This window comes from Perissodus microlepis, chromosome 7 (genome assembly GCF_051167445.1).
Source record: "Perissodus microlepis isolate ML-2025 ecotype Zambia chromosome 7, ASM5116744v1, whole genome shotgun sequence".
NCBI lineage: Eukaryota > Metazoa > Chordata > Actinopteri > Cichliformes > Cichlidae > Perissodus > Perissodus microlepis.
In genome coordinates this window covers 4,134,855-4,152,479 of record NC_140467.1, presented here as the reverse complement: position 1 = coordinate 4,152,479, position 17,625 = coordinate 4,134,855, and the positions used below count along the sequence as shown (strand labels likewise).

At 41.3% G+C, this 17,625-nt stretch overlaps 1 protein-coding gene across 3 annotated transcripts; it reads right to left on the bottom strand.

The window, feature by feature from the left end:
- Positions 1–203: 203 nt before the first annotated feature.
- LOC146382320 (carbohydrate sulfotransferase 1) lies at positions 204–6,749 on the bottom strand. 3 transcript variants are annotated; one of them, XM_084932881.1, is made up of 4 exons: positions 6,077–6,749; positions 3,739–4,654; positions 2,883–3,063; positions 204–2,054 (listed from the first exon to the last, which is right to left on the bottom strand). In XM_084932881.1, exons 2-4 carry the CDS (start codon positions 3,880–3,882, stop codon positions 928–930), a joined length of 1,452 nt encoding a protein of 483 aa, XP_084789007.1. In that variant the 5' UTR covers positions 3,883–4,654; positions 6,077–6,749; the 3' UTR covers positions 204–927. The 3 variants fall into 3 exon arrangements, with proteins under 3 accessions (XP_084789007.1, XP_084789008.1, XP_084789009.1); XM_084932882.1 differs by lacking the exon at positions 3,739–4,654 and having other exon boundaries at positions 6,077–6,746; XM_084932883.1 differs by lacking the exon at positions 6,077–6,749 and having other exon boundaries at positions 4,537–6,067.
- Positions 6,750–17,625: the final 10,876 nt, after the last annotated feature.

Here is a 17,625-nt window from a genome sequence, read left to right as displayed (position 1 = left end):
CATCAGCACGATTCTAATTTGTTTTAAAGACAAGCCAGATACAGAGGGATTACAAGATAAAACACAACAAATTTACACCATTCTCTGTGTGAAACTCTAAAACTCAGGTACTTATCGTCTTTCCTCTCAGGATTAAATAAATAAATAAATAAATAACATCAAACAAATATGGCTGGAAGAAGATTTTGCCAATGTGGTAGATATGCATTACTCATGATATGAATAATTTATTAGAAAAAGTCTAAAAAATACAAACAGTAAAGGAACACAGACAAAAATGCCTCAACACATCCAGAACATTATATTTTCATACTTGCATTGCACCACTTAATCAGCTATTACAGTATTTAAGTATTTACAGTGAAGAAACAAGAAATAGTCTCCTATTGTTGACATAGTGAAAACAGAGCTGCTGTGCACTGCAGGAGATTGCACCAGAAAAGATTTTCTACCTGCAATATGTGACATTTTAATCCTTTTCCAAAATGCATTAGAGACACTTGGAAGCTAAGCCCTGTAATTTCTTTCCTTTTCTTTTTTGTCTTTCATTTGGGGCCATGTTTTGAGTGACTTACTGTGAAATGGCACCTGGACTCTGGCATGTCTTTTTGCCTATAACTATTAAAATTACAAAAACATTAACCCCTCCTCCCAGTCAAGCATAAACTTTATCTCATTAGACCTCAGAGCTTTGCTATACAGTTAAGAAAAGCATTCAACACAGTACGGACTTTATTTTGGGTAATTAACATTTTTCAGCAACACACACTTGCGATTTGGCACTTTTAATATCTTTAACAAAAGGTGAAACTACAATAAATATAATTTGTTTTAGGCATTGTTCAAAATTAACATAAATTACATTCATTTAAACTGAGCAGAAATAAAGAGCATAAAGATTTAACTTAAAACCCGCAGCAGAATCTGTTATGTGACTGGTTGAAATGTCCTGTGTTCCACTAAACTCTGTGACAAGTTTTTGAGTTCAGCCGCGGAGCGAACCTGCTTGTATCCCAGCAGAGCCAGAGTGTCATTACACAGATTCTGAACCGTTCTCACAATGTCAAAGCTGAGTCGAAGCCGCCAGCTCTCAGCTGTCACTCTGGAGTCTCTGGTGGTGGAGTATCTGTAGTTCCACTCAGATGGAGACGACGCGTTACTGTTGGTGTTCTTTGCAATCCACGTCCTCACCCTGTCCTCCATCTCCAGCCCTGCAAACTTGTAGATTTCACTGGCCTTGTCCTTCGGGTTGAATGCTAAGTCCTCATACCGTACCAGCAGGTAGCGTCCACGCAGCCATGCAGGTCTCTGCAGGCCTGTTTCTACAGAGGCCGCCATGTCCTTACAGGTGCTGGTGATCTGCGAAAGGTCCACGTAACGAGGCTGCCGCCCCGTAGCATTCCATATTTTCCAAGCGCGAAACTGATCAGAAAACGCCATCATGCGTGAAGCAAGAATGGCTCTGGGGTCTCGCACCAGGTGTACGATCTTAAGGTCCAGACGTGGATCTTCAGTCAGAGTGCGCAGATCCCCCACCTCAGGTACCCGCACGGTCTTTACAGCTACATGCCCTCTCGACAGACACGACATAGAGGCTAAAGTGAGGTTCAGGGCCCCGCACTTCTTAGGGCACCAGGTTTCGTCGGGTGGATCAGAGGCCGCTGCAACTACTCCATCAGAGCACACCGGAGGGGAACAGAGTGCATGACTGGAGCTCCTGCGGAAAAAGGAGCTTGTGATGTGGTCTTGAGGCTCGGGACGGATGTAATTCTCCATGAAGTGAAGCTCACAAGTGTACAGATTGAGGAGAAGGTCCCTGTAAGCTCCCAGCAAGGCACGGCGGTCCAAGGTGCGACGCAACCTGCTGCTGGAGTTGGTGAAGGCTTGCTGGACGTGGTACAAAGGTTCAAACACATAGAAGACCCCAGGATGCTGGTTGAGGAGCTGTCCGGTAAATGAGGAACCACTGCGTGTAGTGGCAAACAGCAGGATGTGCTTCCGAGGTGAAGCCATGGGCAGCCAGCTGTCATCACAGGAGGTTCTCCACCGGGAGTCTTAAGCGAAAAAAATAAATAAATCTTGACTGTTTTAATGTGTATTATGCAATACTGACGTCACTTTCATTATGTTTTCTTGCAACAAGGTGAACAGCTTTAAATAACTCATTGCATAATATGTTATTACCTGTTCAAGCTCTAGTGAAAAAGAGTTATTTCATTAATTTCAGAAGAATCATTTCAGCTCATAAAAATGAATTACAGCCAGTCTTTAGTCTAGAAGAAATACAGAATCAAGCCAATAAAGTGTAAATAATTTAGTGGGTAAACATGCATGAGTAAGTTGCTTGTTTGCTGGTGGTTACCAGGGGGATGAGAAATGGTGGATCTCTAAATATAGCACAAATAGCTAATGTGTAATTACTCCTGATTAGGAGTTGATTGCAAAGAGGATGCTACTTTTATACACAGGAGCTCGTCACCGACACACATGTGAGCTATGAGAGAGGATTAATGGAGACGGATTGGAGGAGGATTCTAAAACCAATCACACATATTTAATTTCTCTGTCCTCTCCACTTACAGGGAATTCCCGTAGTTAATGATCCTCTGTATTTTTTCTTTTAAGTCACTAACAGCCGTGGCGTTGCAGCCTGATTCTCGATGCTGGAATAGAAATAATATCACCAATCAAGCGCTGAGAGTGCATCACTGCATGCCTGCTGCTGCTGTGCTGCCAAATACTGTCTCATTTGTCTCATACTCATTTTAGTTTATTCATGTTAGATTTGCATTCAATATAATAATAAACCTATACGTATGCCAACAGATGTGCAGACTTTAGTGTGGTATGTGGGGCAGTGTAAATTGGCCATCGGGCAGTACCTCTGAGATGTCTGCTCTGGCAGCGGTAAGCTCCCTGACAAGGTCCTGACAGCGAGTCCCTCAGGGTCCGGATGGCTGTGTACTGGACCCCCAGAGACGCACATACAAGAAGCAGCACCGTCTTCCAGGAGCACTCCATCCTGCCTCCTCCTCTGACTCTACATCCTTTCCACTGACAATGCTGGAAAGCCACAGAGGCACAGACACAGACACACACACACACACACACACACACACACACACACGCACACACACACAATAGTATTTAATTTCAAAGCTACATACATGTGCAGCTTTGACACACTTGTGCCTATGGGTTTCCACTGATGACCTTCTGCGCTGTTCATGCTGGAGCAGCAGGGAATCTTGCTCAAGGGTGCATGTCATTAACTTTTCTCCTGCTAGTTAAGAATACAAACCTTTGTCCTTCAACAGTAGTTCCTGCTGCAGTAGTATTAGTCAATAAAGAAATTGCTTAACCTTTCTAAATCTGATAACACTTTCATCTCTGTGCAGTAAATGCGAGGCAGCAGCCAGCTGTGTGTGTGAATGTGTGTGTGAATGGGTGAATGACTGAATGTAGTGTAAAGCGCTTTGGGGTCCTATGGACTAGAAAAGCGCTATACAAATGCAGGCCATTTACCATTTACCGAGCATAAAATGTTTCCATAAGGATCCACAGATTTGTGCCACTGAGAAAGAGCGCAAAGGTCATGGAGAAATGGTAGCGGTAATGTCCCTATATACAAAAGCTCCACAATTCAGGATACTGTGCACACAGTGGCATAATTGCATTTCATTTTTGCTTTCCTCCCTTCTGGGTAATTAAGCGTCTAAGCCCAGTAGAGCTACATACCCAGATAAATATAGCTGTCTTCATACAGATGAGCGTAGAAGTTTCCTTTGTACACTTCCGAGTTCTTTGCCACTGGGCATGAAAGAGCAAAGGTAGATGTGATTTTCCAAATGTATTCATGAAAAAAAAAAAGCTGCCATCCATCCGTCCCTATACACCAAGCTGATGGTAGGTAATCGCTCGAGATCCCTGGGTACAAACTGTCTCTCCATCACTCAAAGTGGCTGCGCGAAGGCAATCATAATCAAAATCACAGGTAAATATATATCACCGAACTGACAAAAATAAATATCACCTTCCTGTTTGCTTCCTCACCCCTCTCTCTGTCACTCCATCTCTCTCCAGTCTGCCTCTTGTTCATTAATGATGTTTATGTGTCCCTGGCAGACTCATATCCTCAGGAATGTATCACACTGAGCTTTTGATGTTCCATTAATCACAAACAGCGCCAAACCAAAGACATTTACTCTGTGGGTGAGGGGAAAAGAAATCGAGCTGACATCATGAGCCATTCTGTTTGAATACAGCTAAAAACAGCGATGCAGAATGAACACATCGGGGGAGAAAGTTTGTTTCTTAGACTGATAGTTGCAGACAGGATAACAGGAACAAGGACGTCATGCTCTTTGTTTTAGGGCTACTTTAAAGTCGCTTCTGTGTTTGTGGAAGGAAAGGAGAGATAGAGACATAGAACGATTGTATGAATGACTGCAGATAATGAGAAACTTTGACCAAGCTTGTTTCTATCTCTGACATTTAAAAAAAAATCTGTCAATTTGACAGCCCTGCCATCCATACCCTTACTGCACAGTTGGCTGACCAAGGCGCATCATATAATTCCTCAGCGACAGGTTTTGTTTTCCTTTCCAGTCATGATCATGGCTCAGAGCTCCTCTGCTGCACACCGAGCTTCCCTCTGGAGAATGAAGACAGATGCTTCAATGGATTAAAGCAATTTGATTTGCAAGTCCTCCGTTCTCCCCGGCTTATAACACCTTCTGCGTCGGCACTCACACCCGGAATAATCGATGTTCAGTCAACAGCTGGAAGGGGACTGCAGGCTTCAGATGGTCTCAGCTTTTGTACCTCTTGTACAATGACATTCCTTACAAGGAACAACAACCACAGGGACAAGACTGACCAGAGATTACACTCTGTCAGGTTTGACTTGTAAATTCAGCAAGCAGGCATTGCTGCTGCTGAGAAAACATAGCAGCAAAAGTGTTTGGTGCAAGAAAGGTAATTGCCTCTGTGGAAAACAAAGACAACAAACGAGGTTAGGAGTTAGCGATGAGGGTGGGACTGAGGGATTTGGGATGGAGGTGATTGAGGGATGTGACAGTGCCAAAGATTTTTCTATTAAGGCCCCTCTGTGTGTTCAAAGATCCTCAGGGAAAGGCTATTTATTGGCAAAGCCTGGCGATCAATTCTGGAAAACACAGTTGAGCAACAGTAGCATCATCGGGAGGCGTTTCAACGCTCCAGTCCTAGCATCTATGCATTTTTCCTTTCTCTGTTTCTGTCTAAACCAACACCACATACGCACACACGCGCGCACTCACACATCCACAGGCAGGAGAGCAGAGCAGAACACTGCAGCGCTCAAAGGAGATACATCTGACCCCGGGCTACAGAGGGGCTCCTGTGATGGGGGAGTGAAGATGAAGCTTGTCCTACATGATTCCTCCAGCACAAAAACATTAAAAGAAAAGGGAAAACAAAAGGTACTGAGAGGCGCAAAAGGGAAAAAAGAAAAAGGTCAGCGCTTCATCTGATCTTGTCCACAGTGAATATAATATTTACTTATAAGGTTCCGACTAAAGGTTTTCTCAGTGTTTGATTCCTTTTCAAACAGTGGAAACAGACAGAAACAGACAGAGGGAATGTGTTAAAGTGCAAAATCAAATGAAAAAAAAAATGTTAAGTTTACCGAAACACTAAAACATATCGGTAAAGAGTAGTAACATTCAATTTGTGCTACTGTACTGCCAGTTTAAGTAGGAGTAGCATTGACGAAAAGCGCAATTTGGCATCTGAAAATGATTACTATCATAAACAGCACCTAAAATAAATACTTCCGTTAGTTTTTCTACGCGTTTGCTACAAAAACAAGATTTCCTTTGGAGATTTACGGCATAGTAAAAACAGCAGCCGATAAAGTAAGACGGTGTCACTTTAAACTCACAGTAGAATAGCTCAAGAGACAGTTTCAGTTGTTTTAAGAACACATCTTTAAAATATTTAGTGATTATCTCGACAGTGACACACTTCGATCACGGCTCTCTTAGCGCAAAATGAAAAAAGAAGAAGAAGAAGAAGAATGAAATAAATGTCTTACCATCAATGCACCTGATCAGATAGGAATTCTCCGGCCGGTCCTGTTTGGTACGCTGCATCGCTAAAAGTGTGTTTGTGTGAGTGTGTGAAGCGGAGGGATCGAGCGCTGCCGCTGGTGTCCACATCCAAAGTGGCTTCAGAGCTGGAGATGCGCTATGGATGGAGAGCGGCGAGTAGATGAGCGAAGAGGTATTTCTCACCCATCAAGAGACCACACAGAGTACTGGAACCGGGTCTCTAGATTGGATGCACGATTGCCTTACCGTGCATTACGCTTTGAAGCCGTAGGGCACGTTTCATTACGTCTTGGAAATATATACGATCTTAAGAGGGAGTAGCCTAATCTGAATATGAGATGCACTCTAACTAAAACTCCACCTTCCATCTGTAATTCAACTTGTTTGCAGGTAAACGAGGAGCAGATATTTCCCATTTTTATGGAGGCGGCTTCAACGGCTCCAGCCATGCATCAACAATCACTTCAGCATCTCGCCAGTGTCATTCCTCCTTTGCTGTCACCATCTCTGCAGGGATTCTCACTATATGCTCAACTGGAGCACCACACACACACACACACACACACACACACACACACACACGCCTCCCATTGGATGAGTGACACAATGACCTCTATTTTCCCCCATTCCAGTGAGGATGACTGCTATCATCGCATGTGTCCCCTCTCCAGGCTGCCAGCCTCCTTGTGTGGAGATGTGGGCACCATATCATTGTCCCTGGAGCGTTGCTTTAGGGTCAGATTTTGCCAGTGACAACTTCATTACTCTTGGGAATGTGGGTGGATTCTGTTTGCAGTCTGATTTATCTCAGTGGTTTATCTTATGCTGGTTGAATTGTGTCTTTATGGAGATAAACACAGATTAACTGAGTAATGTATTTTTTCTGCTGTAGTCCTTATCTGTTTTCCTATAGTGTCTGCTATCGAACGAGCTGTCAATTCATCAGAAGCCCTAAACATCCTTTTAGTTATTCCAGCTTTTTCTGCCTTCATCCAGAAAAATCTTTCGAGGCAGTGCAACACCAAAGCAAAGGCAGGCAGAAATAATCTCAGAAATGGATACTGGAGGGGATGGAAATCTGCCCACACAGATATGGAGCAACCTTTTTGTGGTGTTACAGGGTTGAGGAACATTACAAGTTGAAGGCTTTACTGCACAGAGGGCAGCAAACTGCCAAGAACACCTTGTGAGTGATACAAGTGTGGCCCATTCTCCGCTCCTCTAAGCACCGATCCCTCCCCTCTGCCTGCCTACAGCATTGATTCCCCGGCTCTAAACAGCCTAACGCCCCCGCACGTTCTTGGCGAGGTTTGATACAGACAATAAGAAAAAGTTGAATATTCCATGTTTGAAGGCTGAATCCTCCACAGGCCTCCCCGTTTAGCTATGCCCACACTTGTTCCTCACTACATGCAAAAAGAACAGATATGCACATACTTGCATTAAAGATTCATTGTGCTTTTCAATTTCTTTTCCAGAACAGTCAGGCTCTTAACTAATGTTTCACCAAACTGCACTCGTTCTTCTCTGTATCTCTGTGATTTACCTCAAGATGTGATCTTTAACGTGACAACAGTATTTTATCATAAAGTGTTTGGAAAGTTGAATTCTCTCCACTGTTAGGAGTAACCCTGTCTCCTTAGCTCACTGAGTGTTTTTATATGTCTGGGTTTGCTTAGCAACATCTGTTCAAGGCACAATCCATCAATCAGATTAACTGTCAGTCAGACTGTCACAAGTAAACCCAGGTCTTACCAAGTCTGCCTCTGGAGAAGAGCTGGTATTCCTGTGCACTCCAACTCAGCTGAGAGCCTGAAAAAACATTCCTTCAGTCCAGGTCTCCATTGTTGTATTTGCAATAAGCAGATGAAAAGAAATTTCATTTTACCAACTGCCATGCTAGCAGAGACAGCTAAATTTATTTCAGTAAACAACCACCATGGGGCACACCAGCAGAATTTCTCTAATATCACCCTTGCCACATCTAAGGACTTTGCAACAAGTTATTGCCACTTGGAAAGTAATACAACAACAGCACCATGCAAGTACACATTTCATTTAAGTTTGACATTTCTCCGAAGATAATTATTTGTTTTCTGGCACACTAATTCAGAAAAAAGTTCATGCCCCACTTCTCACAGCTCGCAATTTTTATTGATCAAGAGTCACGAAAATAAATTCAAAATTAATTTGACTTTACTAAAACTAAAAGTCCTCTTACTAAATTATAGACCTTCAACTTAGTTTCACTTCATATTTTACTCTAGTCATCCAAATCCATTCTGTAGTGGCTCCTTGCCTTAACAGACGGGCACTGTTTGTGAGCCCTTGCCTTCATGTAACCGCTCAACTAAACCCAGATTTAAAAATATGTCTTTAATATGAAATGTAAGTATTTATGAGAGCTGGGTTTGTCATATGTTGAGTCAGCATCAGTCTGCATCACTGCAACCTCCATGTTGATCACAACATGATGTGTACTGGCCCAAAAAGCATTTTTCCCTTTATGTTGCTGCAGTTCCTCAAATGGCCACTTGAGGCTGGCTTTCATTCAACATCGCAGTGGCTACATGCATCTTTGGATTAAGTCTTGGATTTTTGGAATTTGATTGACCTCACACACCAGGAAAGAAAATGGGAATTCTGCTCTTCATATTCATTTTCAAGTTCCACAAATACAGTGCGGCCTTCCTCTGTTTTTTTTTACGCTCTTCCTCGTCTTTATTTTTGACTCATGGAGTGTGAAGTTGAAACAGATAAAAAGTTTTATCCAGATTAAATCACAGACGGCCTGTGTAAACCTGCTGATTCCATTGGAAATAAAGGTAACCAGAGACTCTCATATGTAACTGAAGCCTTGGTGTCAGCTCGACATTTTCATACGTTACAGGATACTTTGCTGTCATTTCCTCTGATGACTCACTAGAGTAACCAGTTTTGAGGAGAAGGAGAAGCCACCCAAGACCTCTTTTTACAATATTTTTCACATAATGTATTATCTCATTACTATATTGTTCGACGTGTTTAAAAAAAAGTGTAAACACAGTCATTTTTGTAGTAATAATTTTGGGTTTGTGCCCAACAAAAGAAAGTAATTATCATGTGCCAATGGATAAAGTTTAGAGACTGTGTGTTTTGGTTGTTTATCAGTTTTATCACCAGTATTTATGTGAAGCTAAGTTAAATGGCTTTAAGCCTTACATTTAACTGACAGACACAATAATGCTATCAGTCATTTCATCAGACTGTTTGCCCAAAAACAAATAAGCATATTTACAAAATTATGAAAACTCTACATTTAAACTGACTGGGATTTATTTTGTTTAACTTCAGATACTGAGAAAGCACAGCTTTAGTCAGCTGGGATGTTTATTTGTAATTTTTTTCAACCAATAGGGAGGGTTTTTTTTGTGTAATATTACTTGACTGTTAATGAGAGGTCACAATTGAATTCAACAATGCTGACCCCAATCAGACTTGGAGTCTCAACTAGTTTGATTGCTTATTATTCTGAAGCTTGCAGAATTCCTGACCTGGCATGCCACACTTGTCTCTCCACTGTCCTGCTCAGTGAGCCATTTACAAAGACAAGGATCATGTGGCATAAATTTGTCTTGCCAGTAGACAAATCCATCACTGGCTGCTTTCTATGAAGACTCCAACATTACAGAAGGAGCTTTTTTTTTATAAACCAAACACCTTTCGCTCACATTTGTGCATCTACAGTGTTCCCATCCTGTTTGGCAATTTTGCAAGCCTTCATTTATTAAATTCAGGTGGGATGGGACGCATGCTGAGGTGCTTCACAGCAGGCAGAGCAAGAGAAATCAGCTGAGTGACACACATGATGATGAGAGGAAAGAAGAATGTGGGACAAGAGGGATGAGAAAAGCAGAGAGACAGATAACAGCAGATAGGAGGAGAGAAAGAGCAGGAGGTGGAATGAGAAAGTTTACACACACCATCTGTGCATCAAAGGTGTGGCTGTGCTGGCTCTGACTTCACAATACGCGTCTGCGTGATTATTTTTGATCGAGAGATCTCTTGATTATGGATGGTCTCATTTTTACTTGCCTGTCTAGCGTGCTCTCACTTTTTTATATCAGCTTTAATCTAACAGTATCTGCACATGACTGAGCAAGTCATCTGTGCTGTTTTGTTGTTGAACCCTGTGCAAAAAAATATTCTGCTTCCTAGCAAGGACTTTTAATTATCTTCTGTGTGGATGCAGGTATCTCAGCAGCATTCAGTGAAATTAAGAGTTTCTTTTTCTGCCACCAGTCAAGAGTCTCACACACACAACTCTTGTGCTTCTCACATGCCAGAGGAGGCAATTAAATGAGATTTCAGGCCTAACCAGTTGATAGCTGTTGTTTGCAATGAAAGACGAGATGTTTTCTTTTGTGTTGCATAAAAATGTAGATAAATAAAATTTTGCTTGTAAACATCACACAATGACTGCAATTACTCCATGGGATGAAAACCAGAATCATTATTGTGGGGCTTTTTCTCTCTCTAAAACACTTTGATCACACAGAAATTTTACAGTCTGACAGAGAGTGAGTATCATAGCATCAGCATCACGCCCACTGGTTTCTAGGGTATAGACTTCAAATCAAATCTACAAAAAGCCTTTGAGACGTCCAGAGGGGAGTAAGTTTTATTGAGAGCATTTGATTGGTCGTAGTCTTGCTCGAATTGCTCCTCTGAAACAACATACATAAATTCCTGCATGGCTGCAATCCAACCAGACACCTCCACATGTCTGGGTGGTGAGCAGACCGCTATTAGGAAAGATAAGCCCCAGGTGGCTCATCTCAGTCGGGTCTGTAACATCCCCCCCCCCCTCTGTTTTTGGAACCAAAGGCCCCCCTATGCAACCATTTTCCCTCTAGCGCTTTTGCTGTAAAACCAGCCCATCAGCAGTGCTCTCTGGTGCATAATTGGTGCCATTAGCACAAAGCATTGCACGCTCTCAGACACTGTGGCTAGACAGCAGCAATAGCGAGGTACCTTGCTCTCTCTCTCTCTCTCTCTCTCTCTTTATCCCACCAACTGTTTCACACTCACAGGGCTCGCAGCCATCACATTTGTGGGAGTAATGGGCCTGGCAAATTACAGCAGATCGGGCCTCAGCAAGCTCAGCCTGGCAGCCACCAGGGAACATTGAGCAGACATGCTGATTCCACTGAACATGGGTTCCTGATCGGAGAGAAAAAGCTGGCCTGGGAGTGTGGAGGGATCATGCTAACTTTGACCGGCTGTGGTTTTGATTGCTGCATTGGTGTGTGCGCGCATGTGTGCTTACAAGACAGAGAAAACTTTAGATAATCTTCAAATCGAGAGTCAAGTCACACGTCTTGTTGTGCTGCAGAAGTTGAACGAGCCCAAGTGAACACACTCCGAGTAACAACTTTTCTAAACACAATTTCCTGGCTGGTTTCATTGATTATTTTTCTAACTTTAGTTCTGCTCTGTCACCGCGATGGCTCAGTTTGCTTCAACTCAAACACACAGACAGCACGGTCTGAGACAGACTTGCACTAGCAGCTCAAACACGCCCTCCTACACACACAGATGGTCTGAGAGATGCCTCTGCAATTAAGCTGATCCATTTAAAGTCTCACACTGTAACAAGCTGAAGGAAGCCTACTGCTGGATCTTGCTGCTCTCTGAGGCGTGCTGAATCCTCTGTGCTCTGTTGGGCCTCGAGGGTCTTTCTGTGTGACCGAGCCTTTTCTTAATTACACCTGAGAGCACAGAACAGCTGCTCCTCTGTCACATCTGCATCTCCATCAGTCAAGCCTATGAAGGGGTGTATGTAAAGCAAACTGGCAAAGATGTAACACCTTCTACCTCATGCCTCTCATTGTTTTTGCATTTTGCACTATTTGCACCACATTTCTCTGCAAATAGCTCTTCTTTTCCTCCTTCCAGCAGACATTGCTCATCTTGTCCTGAGAATATTCATGGAAAAAAAATAATAGTCACAATTAAGTTATTTTTAAAACAAATGATGAGGAAAGTCCAAATTTCATTTTCACTGTGGGTAATTCATAGCTCAACTTCCCAAATATGACACCTTTCATAAAGTTGGTTGATTTTTAGTGCATGTATTTTTAACACTTGGGATGTATTTTTAATAGAAGTGCTTCATCAGAGGGCTGTAAAAGTATCAATGTTAGCAAAGAGCAGAGAAGGTTTCAAAATTGCATGAAAGTTGCATTAATTTTATGGAAATAATACCAGAACAGTTTATTTCATAGATGTGGCTTTTTCCTGCAGCTGCAGCATCAGATATTAGCTCAGTATCAAATTAAGAACAAAAATAGAATAAGATTTAATCTTTAGATACCAGCTGTGCAAATATTTCCTCACAGAAACCATATTTCTTCTTTGGATATATTGGCATTGCTGTGGAACATAAATATTTATCAGGGCTCCAAGAGGTTAAGTGAGTGGGAGTGATAGAATCTGGCAGCTGAAAATATTGCTGAAACAAAAAAAATCTCCAGGTTGTTTTCCAAGATCTGCGGCTTCAACACAGCTATTAAAATAGTTTTACATCGCCATGGTGTTCTTGAAAATAATAGACAAAATGTAAATAATAAATATGACGTTGGATTATTTAACCCTTGATATTTCTTCATGTGTAGCTTTAAAGAGCTTCAATATATTGGTATATGCTTAAGGTAGCACACTTTCAACATATTACCTCAGTATTTTATGCCGGCATGGGAGGTGGTGATATGATTTTCTCACCCGCAGAGTCCACTTGAGGGCGAGACTGAGAAAGCAATTATTGACTAAATATGCAACAGGAATAACAGTCGTCGTCTTGTTCTCTCATAAATACTGCATAATCAGCAGCCTTTGGGGCTAAAACATAAATCTCAACTGCCAAAAAATTGGCATTTCTTAAGTGGCCAACTTAAAGCTTGCGCCACTAATAAAATGCAGAGCTTGACATGTATACCTGATACAAAAACGGTTTTGGTCTCTAATTTCTAAATTTGGGCTTACAGCAACAGTACAGATTGTAAAATTTAAAATTCATAACTCACACATTTAAATCATGTTCAGACTTGAAATTATTCATATATAAAAGTCACTTGAAGTGACACGTGGGTGCTAACACAGCAATTTGTGCCACCTAGCCTTCAGGTGGTATCGGTGGTGGTGCTTTTTGGAGGCTTTTAAGTCCAATTACCTGGGTTACTGTTGGGCTATACAAAAAGCCAGTCCTGGAAGTCTATGCTCCAGCTTTGGTGAGTGAAAGTCAGTACAGTAGGTATCTGTATTGATGCAGTGTGTTGCTAGTGTAAAAAGGCATGGTGAGGTCTTTTTCCATCGGGTGGAGAGCAGCTAAAAATACAGAATGGTAGCCTAGCAGTACAAAAAACTCAGTGCAGCAGAACATTTGATTTATTTACAGTTAAAATCAAGCTCAGGGACTTAAAAAAAAAACAAGAGCTAAAACACTCCAAGTTAACAGTCCATATAGTATGTACATGCTGCAAATGCTCCAAGGCAGTTCCACAAGCAAATTCATGGAAAAATACCACGTCTTCCTTGAAATCCAACTGTAAACTCCATCTTGTTTCTTCCTGTTGCTCTGCTGGATTCCTGCGCCATGACTCTTTTGTTGCCTGACCTTAACTGTCCTGACCTTCCCTCCTCTAAGCAGGGAGGCTGAGCAGGCGTTAATAATTTCCTTGATTAGGAAGATGAGGGTAGAAAGTAACAACTTTTCAAAATAAAAGCATGCAACAAAACAACAACATGCAAATATGAAACCAAACTAATACAACACACAGAATAAAACATTAAAATTACACCCACACAAGCATTAACTGAACCAGAAGGACCTGTATGCAGCAGGTCCTTCTGGTTCCAAATATCCCGACATATTGGCAGCCAAAATTGAAATCCCCATGGGTTTCATATGCAGTCTGTGATACTGGAGGTTGCTGTGCTGCCCCAGATTTGATTTTAGTCATCCGAGGGTGCTTTGTACTTTGACCCTTGCAAGCTTAAAGTAATGCTGCACTGCACTGACAGGAGGAAATGATTCAAATATCACAACAGATAAGGCACTTGAGCAAAATTTCCCTTTGTAGCTGACATTGCTTTTTTTTGTGCCTAAACCTGAATGAGGAGGTGGGTGCCACACCCATGAGTTAATCAACTGTGGTGTAAAGAATCAAAGCAGAGGAGCAACCAACGTAGGTACATGTTTTATCTCATTTGTTTGAGCTGTATGAAAGCGTATGTGTGCACTCTACACTTTGTGGTTTTCAGGGAGTGTACAAATGAGCTCTACCTTCATATTTATAATTTATAGTAAAAGCTTGATTTTCTCCTTCACTAAATGAAGCACAAGACAGGGTAAGTGATTGATTTTACACGTGTAAGACCAGTAATGTTTTCTTTTACTGGTGAAACAGTTAATACTGTTGACCATTATTTTAGCCACTGAGACTTATCGACAGCATATTAGTGGAGAAACACCCTTTAAAATAATGTTATAACCTTGCCTCACTTTACAGCACAGATAAGATTCATTGTTCTGAGATCAATCAATGAAAACCTTACGGCCAAATTCATTGATGCAGCCATAAATTAAACACACAGCAGATGTGCAAGTTTACTTTGTATGCGGCAGGTCATGAGCACGTCTGTAAGTGTTTTACTGATATAATAAAAATATTATTATATATTTTTCACTTTTATGATGATTTCTAATCATACACACGTAGGTTGGTTTCCCCGAGTTTGACAATAGCGAGCCTAGGGCAGAGGGACTTATGCATTATTAATGTTTAACCAGGACCCAGCGTTACCGAGAACCCGAGGGAGATCAGGAGTGTTTCAGCGGCCTTGCTGTGGAGAAGCTCAGGGCTTATCGTGTGCCAACTGCTGCATATTAATTCTCAACATGATATTGATTGAGTAGATGATCAAAGTCCAGTATGACTGCAAGAAAGAGACCAGCATTTGTACTCTCTTTTTGGAAGTTCTTCTGGATGAACAAATCATCAGCAGGTAACATGATAACCATAATGAACAAGTTTCTACGTCCTGTTTTGAAAATATTTATTCAAATTCATGTGAGCTTGAAAAAAAAGAGACTCAGTTTTGTGAGCAAGGAACTGTGCCACTGCAGCAGCACCTCATATTTTCTTAAAACATAAACTTTCTCAGTATAATATCACATTTAATAAAATGCACAGTTTAATCAATATAAACACAGTCAGCTAGTCAATAATGTGCAGTTTATAATCACTTTATACACTGTGTCTCATTTTGTGTTTCCCAAACAATAAACTGCAATATCGGATCAATACTGATGTACACACTGCAGCAGTATACTGCTAAACCTGTTCAGGAGCTACAGATGACATTGACTGAATATTGCATATGTAATTGTATTCAATGAGGTTTACAACAGCAGCAGAATTTGCATACACACATGTGAGATATGCAAACACAGATTTATCATCTAATCCATCTGGATATTTTGAGGAATAATTTTGTAACAAATTTTCATGGTTAAAAAACAACAACAATATATTGCTCTGGTTTCATATATAATAACAATACATCATATGTTTAGTTACAGATGATGGAAGGTGATTGTCTCACTGGGAATCATTATTGGACTCTGCTAGCATGTTGTAAATCATTAACTGATTTCACAGCTTGCAGCTTTAATGTTTTGGTCCATTCTCATTTCTTTCATTAATCTGTTTTCCAGCAGCAGCTGTTTCCAGTAAGAGAAAAAATTAGCCCTACAAGCCCACTGTACACTATCTGTTCAACACCAAACAACAAACCAAACAGCATTTAGCTGCTAAAGAACCAGATATTTCCCTCATGATTTCATGAAGAACAGAACTGAGCAGAAAGGAGAATGGATATTGAACTCACGATTATCAGACTTCAAATGATTGTTGAGGTATTTCTTGCCACTGTTTGCGCACATATGAAAATGCAATTAGTTAAACTATTAACCACTGACTTGTGGTGTGAACATGTTAGCATTAACTGTAATGACATTCATTATGTGCAGCACAGTGAAAATGGAAGCACCCAAAGAGAAAAATATTTACTTCTCTGAAGCCTTTGACATTGAAGCTTACAGGGACTTTCTGACTGCTGCTCCTCCTGTGATTTACAACAAACAATCTGTTGACAGCAGAGTAGCCCAACTGGTTTTTAGTCATCATTTAATGTTGCATTAGAGCCATGCAACATTTTTTGCACCATCAGATAAATTGAAAACATGATAGCTATGATCCTTTTGCACTTCACTGGCTGCTTGTTCTGTACACTAAACATAAAGTAAAAAGAAAAATCTCTTATTTTTCCACGTTTTCAGTCTTAAGTAAAAACAGGATGTTGAAATTATATTTTATTTTAACAAATCTATAGTCATCAGCGACTGACAAGGAAGGAGAAAATGACATAAAGGCAAACTGAAAGCATAAATACTACTTTTTCATAATAATCAACTGGTGAAAATAGTTACACATTTGTACAGATTTTACAGCACAGTGTGCATCAGGTGGATATTAAAATGTCTTGCAGCTATTTTACAAAAGCTGAGCAACATTAATCAGATGCAGTTAACCTTTCAGAACAGCCAGGATCCCTATCCATCTTTATGTCTGCTTTTGCTGGTTTTCTCTTTGACCTCTTCTTCACCACCACTATTGTGACAATCACTACAGCTACCACCAGCAGCAGCACCACCACTACTGCCACCCCAACATACGGCATATGCAGTGGTGGAGGACTGCTGGGTAAATTCAAAGTGATCTCCTGTTTAAAAATGCATTCCAGAGACTCTGTCCACTCGTTGTCCATTTCATCTTCTTCAGTACCTTTGTCATCATATTCTGTATCATAATCCGTATAATTCCCTGCGAAATCCAGGGTTTTAACAACAGCACACAAGTACTTCCCTCCATCTGACACCTTCAGGTCGTTGATGGTCAGCAAAGTCCCATCCTCAGATAGAGTCACTCTGCCTCGTAGATCTTTAGGGATGGGAACAGTTTTGTCCTGTGAGTCGTGGATGATCTCATAGTGCCCTGAAAGTCCATAGCGGTACCACTGCACTATAGCTGAAACATCTTGGCCAGAATCGCACATCAGGGAGACATTTTCACCTTCATCAGCAACTTTTTCTTGGAGTTTGTTTTTGGGGCAAAGAAACAATGTATATTGCATCTCACGTGAGGGGGAGATGCATGAATAGTCTCCAATGTAGTCTGCAGAGATGGCAGGTATAACCAGTGAGAAGTCATCAGCTGATATGTACATTGGACTGCCCCTCGTGTTACCATCAATTCTTCCCAGTGGAGTCTCCCACGCCTGGTCACCCTCATCAGTAGAACAATTTAGAAGCACTCTGTCCCCCAGTGAGACAAAAATGTCCTTGCTTTCACTCTCATCTGGTGGGTGCATGGTTTGGAAACTAAGACAGTTGATACCTTTCATCACAAGACACTTAAAGTGTGTGGTTTTC

Excerpts from the sequence above, each read along its gene's own strand:
- LOC146382320 (XM_084932881.1), bottom strand. The coding sequence starts at position 3,882 with ATGGATGGCAGCTTTTTTTTTTTCATGAATACATTTGGAAAATCACAT. Across the intron at positions 3,064-3,738 it reads AGACAGCTATATTTATCTGG|CATTGTCAGTGGAAAGGATG; the intron begins GTATGTAGCTCT and ends GTGGCTTTCCAG. Across the intron at positions 2,055-2,882 it reads CCAGAGCAGACATCTCAGAG|ACTCCCGGTGGAGAACCTCC; the intron begins GTACTGCCCGAT and ends TTTTCGCTTAAG.